Consider the following 11,714-nt stretch of genomic DNA (forward strand, 5'->3'; position numbering starts at 1 on the left):
CAGGAGTGCCTGGCTTCCTGCCCTGTGTTCAGACCACAACTTCTCCAGGCAAATGAAGCATTTAACTTGGTCTGACCCATTGCATGGCCAGAGACTTTCTCATGCAGCAGCCACAGATACCTGCCTTTTTATTTGTTTTAATGAGCTGGATAACTTCATAGTAAACTTTTCTCCAGAGCAGTTCTTCTGCTTTTCTCCCATAATCCACCGGATGCAAGAACATCAGCTTCACACACAGCTCCCGCAGCCTGTGACAGAGAGCAGAGAATTCACATTTAGCTACAGCAGCTTCAAATACAGCTGCCGCTACATGAGCGGGGAAGAGGAAAATCTGAATTGATTACTATGGATGAGCTAGGCCATCTGGTGATGGTGCAGCTTGTGTCACTCCTACACAGTAGCAGCTGGAAAAGCCATAAACTCAATCAGTTACCTTGCCTCAGCTGGCCATCAGTAGCTTTCTAAATTGCAGGAATTTCATAAGGAATGTCAAAAATTGTCTATGATCACAGATTAAAAAAATCCACCATCCTTTCTAGGCACCCCCAAAACCTGATAAAAAATTTCATGCATGTATAGGAAGTTTCTTCACCATATAGGTATTTTAAGATAATTACAAGGAAGTCATTAGCCAACATGAAGATGACCTATTTGTATTACAATGGCATTCAGGAAAGCCTCCAGCCATGGACTTGGACTCTACAACTAGGCGCATTCAAATACAGACCTGAAGTATGGCCTCTGCTCTAAAAACCTGGAGGAATCCCTGGTCGACGACTGCAACTGCTGACGTGTTACTTCACATGCATTTTTTTCAGGTCAAATATAACGAATAAATCATCGGCCCAAACTTACTTGTTCCTCAAGCTGATATTCTCTGGCTTGAACACTTCTTGATATGCTGCCTTATTGCCAAGGATGAGATCCAGCCGATGAACAGCCTCTACCACTGCTCTGCAAAGGAACGCAGAAAGAAGAGTTTCAGAACGGCAGGTTATCTGGGAGTATTTTAGGAGAACTGGAATCTCTGCATGGAACCATACCAGCCTAGTTAATTCCATTATTAACGAGCTGCAGTATACCACCAACACCATATTCATTGATTTCCTTTCTGCACACTATTTTGAAAAGCTTAGGGAAAGAAGGAAAAAAAAAACAGAGTTATATACACTTTAGTATTTCTGCTTCAAATCAGCCATTACCGCTACCTGTGCGGTCAAAATTGCCAATTATTTCTACAGTAGAAAAAAAAATATATATATATAAGTGTCTTTGGACATATTAGTAACTTTTAACCTCCGCAATTAAAACATACTACACATGCACAAATACACAGATTATTTAGATATAGCAAACTGTATGATTAAAGAATGGATTTGTTCCTAATGATTACTGTTTTGATAGGGCAAGGGTCAAAAGTCCACCACTTCCTGCTCCTTTACCAACTCGTCTATGAAAGAAGGCAACTCACTTCATTTCCATCTGCCACAACTTCCTGATCTTTATTAGAGCAATTCATTGATTAAAGCTCTTAGAGATCTCTGGATGAAAGATGACACAAACATGCAAAAACACTCTAAAATACCAAATTTATTAAGAGTTCCCCCTCCCTCCCCAGTCAGCCAAAAGACAGACCAAGCAACTTCCGAGTGTCTGAGCAAAAACCACGTTTGTGAGTCACTGCCCGAGACTCTCCCACCTCCCGGAGGAGGAATGCCACCGTGTGTAAAATCTCAAGTACTCAACAGTTTGAAGCTATGAACAAAGCAGGCTACGATTGCAGAACACCGCAACGAAATAAAATCAGGGACTTCCAGAAGCATTAGCACTGACAGAAAGTACACCCATCAATACCTCAAGGACGGTTCGATAAAGCAAAAAAATCAAAAAGCCACGTTATACCCTCTCTACCAAGAGAGATCATCTCTAAACCTCTGCCTTTGTTAAGCCTTTATTCGATGCCACTGCATCGACTCTTGAAATCAACTTTCCCCAGCTCTTTGCTCTACACGCTCCTCTTTACGGAACGTGTCCTCCAAGCCATCCTCAGCCATTAGCTGTTCTTGTTTTCCCCCCATCAACTTTGCATCCCTCATTTGCTCTTATACCTTTACCGTTCCTCCCGCTGAGAGTGCCACATGTTGAACAAGATGAAGACAAGCGAGATGCCTTGTAAATACCGAATGAGACAGAGCTGATCAGAGCAAACCTCTGCAAAGCAGAACAGTTAGATGTTGCTACCAGCCTCCCCCACAGAAACCTCCACCGTTTGCAGAAAGCAAACTTCCTCGTCACGCTCGGAGCACTATGCAACGCCTGAAACTTCCCAGACCTTCTCCGCGTGCACATGCACAAATGGTCACCAGATTGAGTACAGGACACTCGCACGGGCACTTGCGAGCAAGAGCATGCAAAAGCAGATGCTAAGGGGGTAGGCTGAAACCAGCGCCACTGCCTCGAAAACTACAGATCTCACTGTAAAGTAACTGATGGTTTCAGACGCCAGCCCCTTACTCGTGAGGCAAGTCTCCTTCCCCAAACCACCACGTCAGAAGAAAGCTCACCAAAAAAGCAAAGCAAAACATTCAGGAGCTCAAAGTGACAAAATGATCTATCTGATAAGGCCCAGGAAGCCCTTCATCCAAGACTAACTTAAAACCTCTCATTGGTTTACTGAAAACCACAGAACCTGACACAGGAAGAGGAGCGTGGGGAAGAGGATAACCTTGCACAACGGTTTGGGAGATCAAAACACCGCAGAGCTGAACCAACTTCTTCCTAAATAATCATGAGGAAAACCAAGTATAGAGTAAGAATCACACACGGGAGTCTGCTACAAACCTTGATATCCACAGCAACATCTGCTCCCTAGCGTCTTTCTCACGTGGCCTGAAGGTCCTTTGCAAACTCTGTCCAACAACCTCGTACCCTCCAAAAGCGAGCAAGTAAAACGCTTTCTTGCATGTAAAAGGAACTAACTGTAAAGTGTTTGTCCACACTCACAGCATACCAATGGGGGGAAAAAACAAAACAAAACACAAAAATAAAAATCACACACACATCTCACTTCCCCAAAATAGATCTCACCAAAGCAGCAGGCAAGAGACATTTCTTCGCTGCAACCTGTGATTACTGTCCTGTCACTGTAGCTCCCAAAGACCCTCTGCAGCAAGCACTGCAGCAGGAAAGAGCGTGGCTTGCAGGGAGCTGCTGTTTCCTATGCAGAAGGGTGACCAGAAGAAAATGGAACTGCTGATTCATTTGACTCCCAAAGAGAAGTACAGGAAATCTATGATCTTCAGTTCCCAAAATAGGTAGTCCCTACATCTTCAAAATAGCTTTAAAAATTCTTTCTCTGTGCTCCAGATCAGCAGCTGCTCTGCGTCTGGTGCAAGTTCACACGTCACTCTGACATCTCAAGGTGGGAAACGATTTCACGGTGACTACAAGCACTAGACACCTGCATCCAAGGACACGGCCAGCCCTGCGGATGGGCACCAACACATGCAGGCATGAACCTGCGCGCACATCCTCGTGTGCAAGTTAACTGTACTTGAAGGCCCCACACTGGCCCCTTCTCCTGACGTTTATTAAATTCAGTTCCCTTTATGGGCACACGGTCCAAGTTCCCTCACTGCTCAGCAGTGTTTATACGCCAAACAAGCCTCTATTTTTTATATCTAGAAGAGCGTCACAAAGTCTCATCTAAGGATCTGGTTGAGTCTAGCAGTGACGGAAATGCATCTTGATACCGCCCAACGTGACACCCATGAAATCACGTGAATTACTCAAAAAGGCAATTGCCAGAGCCCCCTTTCTGAGGGTCAAGCAAACAGACAGCTACTTGGCTGCCAGCACTATCGGCGGGTAAGAAATGCGATCAAGCAGTTAAGGAACACATCTACTCACATGCACCAAGGGCTCAAACGCTGACCGAACGTGAAGTACGGAAAAGTTTCCTTCCGGGGACTATCTCAGCAGGGACCTTGGAGGGTATTTCACCTTCCCCTCCAGCACAGAGTGGGAGGCATCCCAAAGCGCGTCTCCCACACAGCACCATTTCCTACAACAGCCAGGGACGGGTGCTGGGAGACACTGGTCCTTTCTGTTGCTTTTTATGGGTTTGTGAAGAAACGGAGGGTTGGTGACTCGAAAGCCACAGGGCAGCGAGGTTTATCTTTTAGGATGTGGGTTGCTGAGCGGCAAGGCACAAGGCAGACCCCACGCTAAAAGGCCTTCTCAACAGCGCGAGCTCCAGGCTGTTGCTGGGGGAAGCGGAGGCAGCAGCGAAGGCGACGCTGCGACAACCAGCAGAGAGCCGCAGGGATCCCGTGCTGGGGGCAGTGAGGAAAGGGGCCACAACGAGGCTACAAAGGGACGGGAGACGGGCTCACTTCGAAAAGTTCAGGAATACCAAAGCAGGAGAGGCAGACCGCGCACGGATTAAAATGCAGCTTAGCAGTTTGGGCCCTGGGTGGCCTGAGACCATGGGCTGAATTATACTTAGGGGTTAAGAAGCCAAATTTTGTCTCAGTACCCATATTTGTACCTGCTGCGTTTAAACCTTGCTTTCAGACAGCACATCAGAACCACGGAGGGAGCAAATCAGACACCAAGTCTATTAAAAGAACCAAGTGCAGCACATCATGCCAAGCAGGGTGGAAAAAGTCCAGCGCCAAGTCCTCTTCGGCCACGCAGGAACGGATCCAACACTTTCCTTCTGTGCCGTTAACATTCTGGGACGGGGGCAAGATGGCAGGGAGAATTATTCATGCTATTTCTTTATCTAATACATTACTAAGAGCCTCTGAGGAGTACGACACGTCTCAAGGAGAGGAGCTGCAGCCGTTCACTTGTATTCTGGCACATGTCGGTACACAAATAATATCGCCCAGAACAGAAAGTAGCGCAAAGCCAATAAGCAACGGTTACCCAGAATCAGGTAAAAGAAACACAGTCATCCTAAATTAAAAATTACATTGTAAAACAGCACCCAGTATAATCCAGGGGCCACATTCCGTGGTGAAACCCAGGGATTATCAGTCCAGGAAGAGTTAAATGGAAAAGATCAAAGACCAGCCTACGAACGGAGATGGGCAACCTCATTTCCAAAAGGACACTGTCATAGCTAACGCACCGGCCAAGGACTGCAGAGACCTGAGCTCAACTCCCGCTGCTCTCACAAACCAGCTGGCACAAAGCTGATCCCATGTGAGCACGGTTTATAGCTAGGGCTGTGACATTCAAACATCTGCGATTCAAAGGCACAATCTAACCTGGTGGCCAAAGTTTCCAGAGACAGTAGTTGGCCATCACACAAAGTACAATGAATACAGTACTTCTAACAGGAGAGTAAGTTACCACCCTGCCTAACCGAACCCCAGGCTGAAACAGAAAATTTGACAAGAGACTCTGTTAAAATAGAAAGCTTGTTGGGAGACCTATCAGCTACACAGCAAGAAAATTTGTGACCACTGCAGATATAAACGCTGCAGTAAAATCACAATACTCACTTCGAGCTAAAAGAAAAGAGATGACTAGAGGAATGTGGTTTTCTGCTGTGAAAATGCTCTAAGCAAGCATGCACCTAATTCTGCCATAGAGACGTAAACAGAAAACAACCTCTTCCTTGCCTTGATGACCAAATGCATGAGAAGGGACTTTCACTTGTGAGCTTCAGCAGCATAGTGAGCTACAGCTTGTCAGGTGAGCTAAGAAGCGATTACTGCCCACACACCTTCCTCGCCCATTGTAACCGCAAAGTAAAACACATCTTAAACCAACCTGAAGGTGGTTTAAACAAGACGTGTTTTATTTTGCAAGCAGGATGCCCTAGGAGCGCGCACATCCTCTCCGATCCCTGCCACCACACACCTCAAGTGACAGGAGGTGCGTTGCTATGCTGCGCTACCTCAGTGACGAGCAGTTGTGGGAATACACCCCGAAGATCAAATGGGGTATTTCAGTCTGACAGCAGGTACAGAGCTCCATGGCCCCGGAGGCGCTTCCAGCGTGACAGCACAGCCCACACCCTGGATAATCCAAGCCACTGCATTTTACCACAAGCCTTGCAATTTAAAAATAAAATAAAATAAAAAAGTAATATAACTTCAAAGCACAGGGGACAAGCTCTTATGAAGCACACTAGGGACACAGAAACAAATTCTAGCAGCTGGCATTCAAACCTGCTATGGACTTTTAGGCAAGGATCTCACCACATTTCTCAGAGGGAGGCGAGGCTATCCCTGTTTTACCGAGGAGGTTCCAAGAGTGGAAAGGACATGCCCAATGTCACCGAGCAAGTCAGCAAGACAACTGGAAACAGACCCTAGCATGAACCCTGTTTCCTGCCTTCACCATCTTGCTCATCTTAGAAATCACACCGTCACTCCTGAAACTCCAGTATGAATCTGCTCCACAAATGGAGAAATTGAGACAGAAGGGGGCAATGACTGGGCCGCAGTCACAAAACAAGTCATCGGCAGAGCGGAGGCTGGCCCCCGGCTCCCACCCCCGCGAGGGGCCTCCCGCAGCGCTCGGGACAGCTGGGGTGCGCGGCACCGCTGCGCAGCGCTGCCAGAACGGCACCTCGTCCCCGCTGGGGTGAGCGGACTGAGGCCGCCGTGATTTCCTGAATCTTCTCTTCCGACACCGTTTCGAACACGCAGCGCAGAGACATAAGGGAGAGTGGAGTCCCAGGAAATGTTTTACTGGGAAGATCCGCAGCTGGAGCAGTCCTGCCCTCCACACAGCTGGAACATGCCCTGGCCCAAGCACCTGCTCACTGGACCCACTTCTCCACCCCTCCCCATGCATTCCCTGCGCGCTGCCAGTGTCGTGATTTCCCTCTCCAGCTCCCCCTTTCTCCGGATCACCCCACATCTTGCCCTATCCCCCTGCATCCATCACACTTCTTTCCCTCAGTGCCCCCCACCGTGTCCTGCCCCATCTCCCTGCATCCCACACACATCCCTTCTCCATCCCCCTCATCCGGATTCATCTCACTGGATCCCCCACACCCCCTTTCCTTTCCTTACACTCCCCCAAGTCTTCCCTGGATCTTCTCCATCTCCTGGTCTCCCCCTTATCCCTTGGATCTCCCACCTTCCCCATCCTGACCCAGCTCCCTGGATCCCCCAAGTCCTCTTTCCTCCAGTGACCCCCCCCATGTCCTGCCCCATCTCCTCCGGACCCCCTCACCCCTGCTCCCCCCCATCTTCTTCCCCCCATAACTTCATCCTCCCTGAATTTTCCCCCCATCTTCTTTCCCCCTGTTCCCCCCCCAGTCTTCCCTGACTCCCCATCTCCTTTCCCCGGGCCCTCCCGTCTCCCCTGGATCCATCCCCTCGTCCCCCTCCATCTTCCCTGAACTGCCCCCCCCATCGTCCCCGATTCCCCCCATCTCCTTCCCCCTGGTTCCCCCCAATATTCCCCGAACTCCCCCCATCCCCTTCCCCCTGCCCTCTCCATCGTCCCTGAATCTCCCCACCTCCTTCCCCCCGGTCCCCCTCTCTCCCCCGGAGCCGCTGCCTCGCTGCCCGGCCTGGCCCTGACCCACCTCCCCGGACCCCCCCGGCCCGGGCCCCCCCCGGCGCCGCTCCTCACCGGTACAGCCGCTTGGTGTGCAGCACCTTGGCCTCCGGCTCGCCGCTCTCGCCGGGGGCCCCGCCGCCCTGGCTCATGGCGCCCGGCGGGGGCAAGGCCCGGCGCGGCCCGCGGCCCCCTCAGCACCGGCCGCGCCGCCCCGTCGTCGCCGCCGCCGCCGCCGCTGCCCGCCGCCGCCGCCGCCACCGGCCCCGCTCGGCCGCCATGGCTGCGCCGCTGCCCCCTGCCCCGCGCCGCGCGAGACTTGACGCCCAGCTATCGCGAGACTTGCCGCGAGACCAGGGGAGAGGCGGGAGGGGGAGAAACGCGGCGTGGCCTCGCGAGAGTTCCCGCCACCTGGGTGCCAGCACTAAGTGCTGGCAAACATGGCGGTCTCTCCGGCTTCATTCAACGAGCTTTATTGCTGCCCCTGCGAGGAGGACACGCACAGCAGGGCTGGAAGGAGGGAGGGGGCCAGGCCAGGCCAGGCCAGGGGCCGCGGGGAGAAGCCCCCCCGCCATTAACATCCCCGTCCAGGCAGCCCCAGCCCTTCAGGGACTCCCCCGCCACCAGCTCCCTCAGCGAGCGCCAAGGGACCCCCCTGGGATTCCCCCCGCTCCCCGTGACCGCACTGGGGTGCCTCTCGGGCCTGCCCGGCCTGGGGGCTGCCCTCCATTTTGTCCCCTCCCTGCCAGCGGCGAAGCCTTTTGGGGCAACTCGCGGGCCTGGGGGGGGGGGGGGGCTGCAGAGGGGACGGGGCGTGGGATCCCGCTCCTAAACCTGCAACGAGGGAGACAGGGCGCCCGGGAGGTGCTGCGGCCTCCCCAGGAGGTTTGCCCGTCTCCCCAGCCGGCGCCGAGGGGCTGGGATGGGATGGGGGGGCTGGCAGCCCATCGCCATGCCGAGCCCCCCAAAACACGTGTTGAGCCCCTCGCACACGCGTGTCCCCTCACACACGCGTGTCCTCTCGCGTGGGCTCCAGGCCTGGGAGCCGCCGGGCCGGGCGGCGCGTGGGGCGAGGTGGCTGCGCCAGCCCCTTGCGGCCCGGCCCCACCTTCGCCGGTTAAACAGGTTTGAAGTCCAGGGCGGAGAGGCCTCGGCGGCGGCGGCAACGCTGCCAGGGCTCCCGCCGCCCCCCGGCCCTCTCGGCACGTAAGTCGCCGGGCGAGGGGAGCCCGGCTCCGGTTGCCTCCCGGCCGCCCCGCGGGGGGGGTTGGAGACGGGGTGGGGGGGGAGGCCCAAACGCGGCCAGGGAGCTGCTTTTCCGCCATCCCGCCTGGCGGGAGCGCGGGTGGATCGCGGCGGCGTGCCTCAGTTTCCCCATGCCGCTGGCCGGGCCGGGGTGGTGGGGCTCCTGACGGGGGTGCGAGGAGGAAGGCGCCTGGGGCGGGATTTTCCCTGCGGGAGGCTCCCATTCCTGCAGCCAGCAAGGGCTGGGACGAGCGGAGAGACCCGGAGCCGCTGGCTGGGGCCCTCTGGGAGGGGGAAAATCTGGGATTTCCACCCGGATCGCCTGCTCCCCCCGTAGCAGGCAGCACCCAGCTCCCTCCTGCACCCACCCTGACTTGGAAACAAATCTGGCCCGTCCTCACTCCAGCTGCGCACCCCAGCACGCATGTTGGGACGCGACCCACGCTGGCGCGGGACGGAGCCGTGCTTGGATCGGCCTGGCGGGATCCAGCTTTCCCGAGCTGCATGGCTCAACTCCCAGCCCGAAACCCCAGGGGCGTTTGATGAGGGGGGATTCCTGGGCCAAAACCTCTCATTCTTGTTGTCTTTTTGTCTGTCTACTTCCTCCTAGCGCAGGGTGAGGCCGACGGGGATGGGATCCGCCTCCTAGTCCCCTCCTGCTGCCCCGAAACGTGGGATAAAATCCCAAAACACCATGGCTGTGGCCGACCCGGTCCTGCCCCCCGAGGAGGTGGCCTTGCTGGAGCTGGGGACGGTGGCCACCCCCCCAGACAAGACGCCCGCCGGCTGCACCGAGCCCCCGGGGCACCCTGACGCCACCCTGCCGTGGGATCAGTGCCAGCACGGCGCCCGGAGCCAGCCGGATCCTGCGGAGGCCAAGAAGCGCTCGAGCCCCGAGGGGGGCCGCGAAGACCCCGAGGAGGCCGCCCCAGCCAGCCCCCCGGGTGAGGCCGAAGACGAGGAGCCCCCCGGGCTGCCCGTGGTGGCCGCCCACGTCTTCGTGCCCATCGACCCGCAGTGCATCGAGCGGAAGCAGCAGCCGGCCCCGCGGCCCCGGGAGCAGGGCGAGGGGGGCTACGTGGCCCCCCGCGGCGACAGACCCGACGGCCTCTGCCAGAAGCACGTCTTCCTCCCCCTCGCCTACAGGGACGCCCCGGGCTACGAGGGGCTAGCGGCCAAGGTGCCGGCCAAAGCGTCCCGGTGCCCCTGCGCCGAGGATTGCAGCTCCGACAGCCTCAGGGCCGTGGCGTCCGTGGTGGGGGCCCTGCTCCTCTGCCCCTGCCTCGTCTACGGCGCCTACGTCTTCCTGCCCTTCGACGCCCCGTTCCTGCCCACCGTCGGCGCCCGCCTGGTCTACACGCTCCGCTGCGCCGCCTTCGCCACCTTCCCCGTCGTCCTCGGTGAGCCGTGGGGTGCGGGATGCGGCGGATGCAGCGGAGCTCTTTGCAGCTCCGTCGCTCCTGCCAGAATCACACGACCGAGTTTTCCTGCCCTCTTCCCACCCCTCTCCGGCTCTCTGTCCCTGACACGGCTTCCTAACCCCCCTGCACCGCGTGCCTCGGTCTCCGGGTGCCTGCTCAGCCCCTCTCTCTGCCCCCCCGCCAGGGATGATCGTCCACGGCATCTCCCGCCTCTGCTCCTCCTCGCTGGAGCCCTTCGGGGAGCTGCAGCGGGAGGTGGAGATCCACCGCACCTACGTCTCCCAGTCCGTCCACCTCTTCATCCTCTACTTCTTCAACATGGCCGTGCTGGCCACCTACCTCCCGCAGGAGGCCCTGAAACTCGTCCCCCTGCTCACGGGGCTCTTCGCCATCTCCCGGTAAGCGGCTCCTCGCCCTCCACCCCGGCATCCCCTCCCTGGGCAGCAGGAGGTTCCCAGAGGGACCAAGCCAGGTCCGTCAATCCTGGAAAACTCCCTGCCCTGTTTTTTGTCCCCCTTCCTGCAGCAGCCGCCTGGGTCTGGCAAACCCTCGCTGTTGCCAGCGCTCCTGAGCCCTGGGCATCACCGTGTCACCTCCCGGCGTGCCCTTGCTCAGCCCCGACCTCTCTCCTGTCTCCAGGCTGCTCTACTGGCTCCTGTATGCCATCGGACGCTCCTTCCGTGCCTTCGGCTTCAGCATGACCTTCCTGCCCCTCCTGGCCATGCTGCTCTGCAACCTGTACGGCATGTTCGTCCTGGAGCCCGAAAACCTCCTCGCCGTGGCGGGCGCCAAGGCCGAGGGCCCCTCCAAGGACAGCGGGAACAAGCTCCGATTCTGGGGGTGAGAGGGGCCGCGGGGAGACCGGGGTGCTCAGCTGCGGCGCCCGGGGTGCGGAGGGGCCGAGTCCTCCTCGCGCTGGGCAGAGACGCTGCAGGATGAGCCCGGAAGGCGGATGGGGACAGGTGGATCCAGCTGGGTCCCTGCTCGGAGCCGGTGACATCTCGCTGGATGCAGAGGGCTGGGCTGTAAAACCCTCCGGGCTGGGAATTTCCTGCAGGAGGGCGAATGGGGGACCCAGAGCAAGTCCCAGCAAGCAGCAGGACCCATTTCACAGGGACGGGTAGGTGGAAGGGACCCAAACCTCTTGCTGGAGCTGGCTTTGCCCAATAAAACCCTTCCACCAACTGGCTCCGTGATTAAATCTCCCCAGGACTCGCCCTCACCACGAAGACTTGCAGCTTCACCCTCGGCCCCTGGGATCCAGCCCCAAAATGATGTTTCCAAGAGGGGGGAAAAAAACAGATGTTCCCCCATCCTGTCCCAGCACCGTGACAGCCTCGTCCCTGCCTCCAGATCCCAGATCCTGTGCGGCGGCTCAGCCAGGCCCGGCGTGTCCCTCCTCCTCCTCCTGGCAGAGGCTCAGCGTCTGGCTCGCAAACCGGTCGGCCAGGTCCGAGGGAGCCCTGCCCCGGGGAGGGACGCGGGCGAGACGAGGTGGCCCGGGGCTGGGTGAATCGG

The 11,714-nt window shown here is 56.6% G+C and overlaps 2 protein-coding genes across 4 annotated transcripts in view; one reads left to right on the forward strand and one right to left on the reverse strand.

The window, feature by feature from the left end:
- The window catches only part of SMG5 (SMG5 nonsense mediated mRNA decay factor), a 28,405-nt gene extending 20,692 nt beyond the window's left edge, over nt 1-7,713 (reverse strand). Inside the window, exons 1-3 of the mRNA XM_067313191.1 lie at nt 7,606-7,713; nt 856-954; nt 125-248 (exon numbers count right to left, since the gene is read on the reverse strand). Of these exons, the coding sequence (XP_067169292.1) occupies nt 125-248; nt 856-954; nt 7,606-7,682 (300 nt within the window). The 5' untranslated portion in view covers nt 7,683-7,713. The remainder of the gene's footprint in view (nt 1-124; nt 249-855; nt 955-7,605) is intronic.
- A 921-nt stretch (nt 7,714-8,634) lies between these two features.
- TMEM79 (transmembrane protein 79) lies at nt 8,635-11,378 on the forward strand. Of its 3 annotated transcripts, none has more exons than XM_067313177.1 (4): nt 8,635-8,736; nt 9,386-10,175; nt 10,381-10,594; nt 10,836-11,378. In XM_067313177.1, exons 2-4 carry the CDS (start codon nt 9,470-9,472, stop codon nt 11,038-11,040), a joined length of 1,125 nt encoding a protein of 374 aa, XP_067169278.1. In that variant the 5' UTR covers nt 8,635-8,736; nt 9,386-9,469; the 3' UTR covers nt 11,041-11,378. The 3 variants fall into 3 exon arrangements, with proteins under 3 accessions (XP_067169278.1, XP_067169280.1, XP_067169279.1); XM_067313179.1 differs by having other exon boundaries at nt 8,650-8,736; nt 9,391-10,175; XM_067313178.1 differs by lacking the exon at nt 8,635-8,736 and having other exon boundaries at nt 9,005-10,175.
- The last annotated feature ends 336 nt before the right edge of the window (nt 11,379-11,714 follow it).

This window comes from Apteryx mantelli, chromosome 31 (assembly GCF_036417845.1).
Source record: "Apteryx mantelli isolate bAptMan1 chromosome 31, bAptMan1.hap1, whole genome shotgun sequence".
Taxonomy (NCBI): Eukaryota; Metazoa; Chordata; class Aves; order Apterygiformes; family Apterygidae; genus Apteryx; species Apteryx mantelli.

What these genes read in the sequence shown, in the direction of transcription:
- TMEM79 (XM_067313177.1), top strand. Translation starts at nt 9,470, where the DNA reads ATGGCTGTGGCCGACCCGGTCCTGCCCCCCGAGGAGGTGGCCTTGCTG. An exon ending in CACCTTCCCCGTCGTCCTCG is followed by an intron (nt 10,176 to 10,380) that starts GTGAGCCGTGGG and finishes CCCCCCCGCCAG; the next exon opens with GGATGATCGTCCACGGCATC. An exon ending in GGGCTCTTCGCCATCTCCCG is followed by an intron (nt 10,595 to 10,835) that starts GTAAGCGGCTCC and finishes TCCTGTCTCCAG; the next exon opens with GCTGCTCTACTGGCTCCTGT.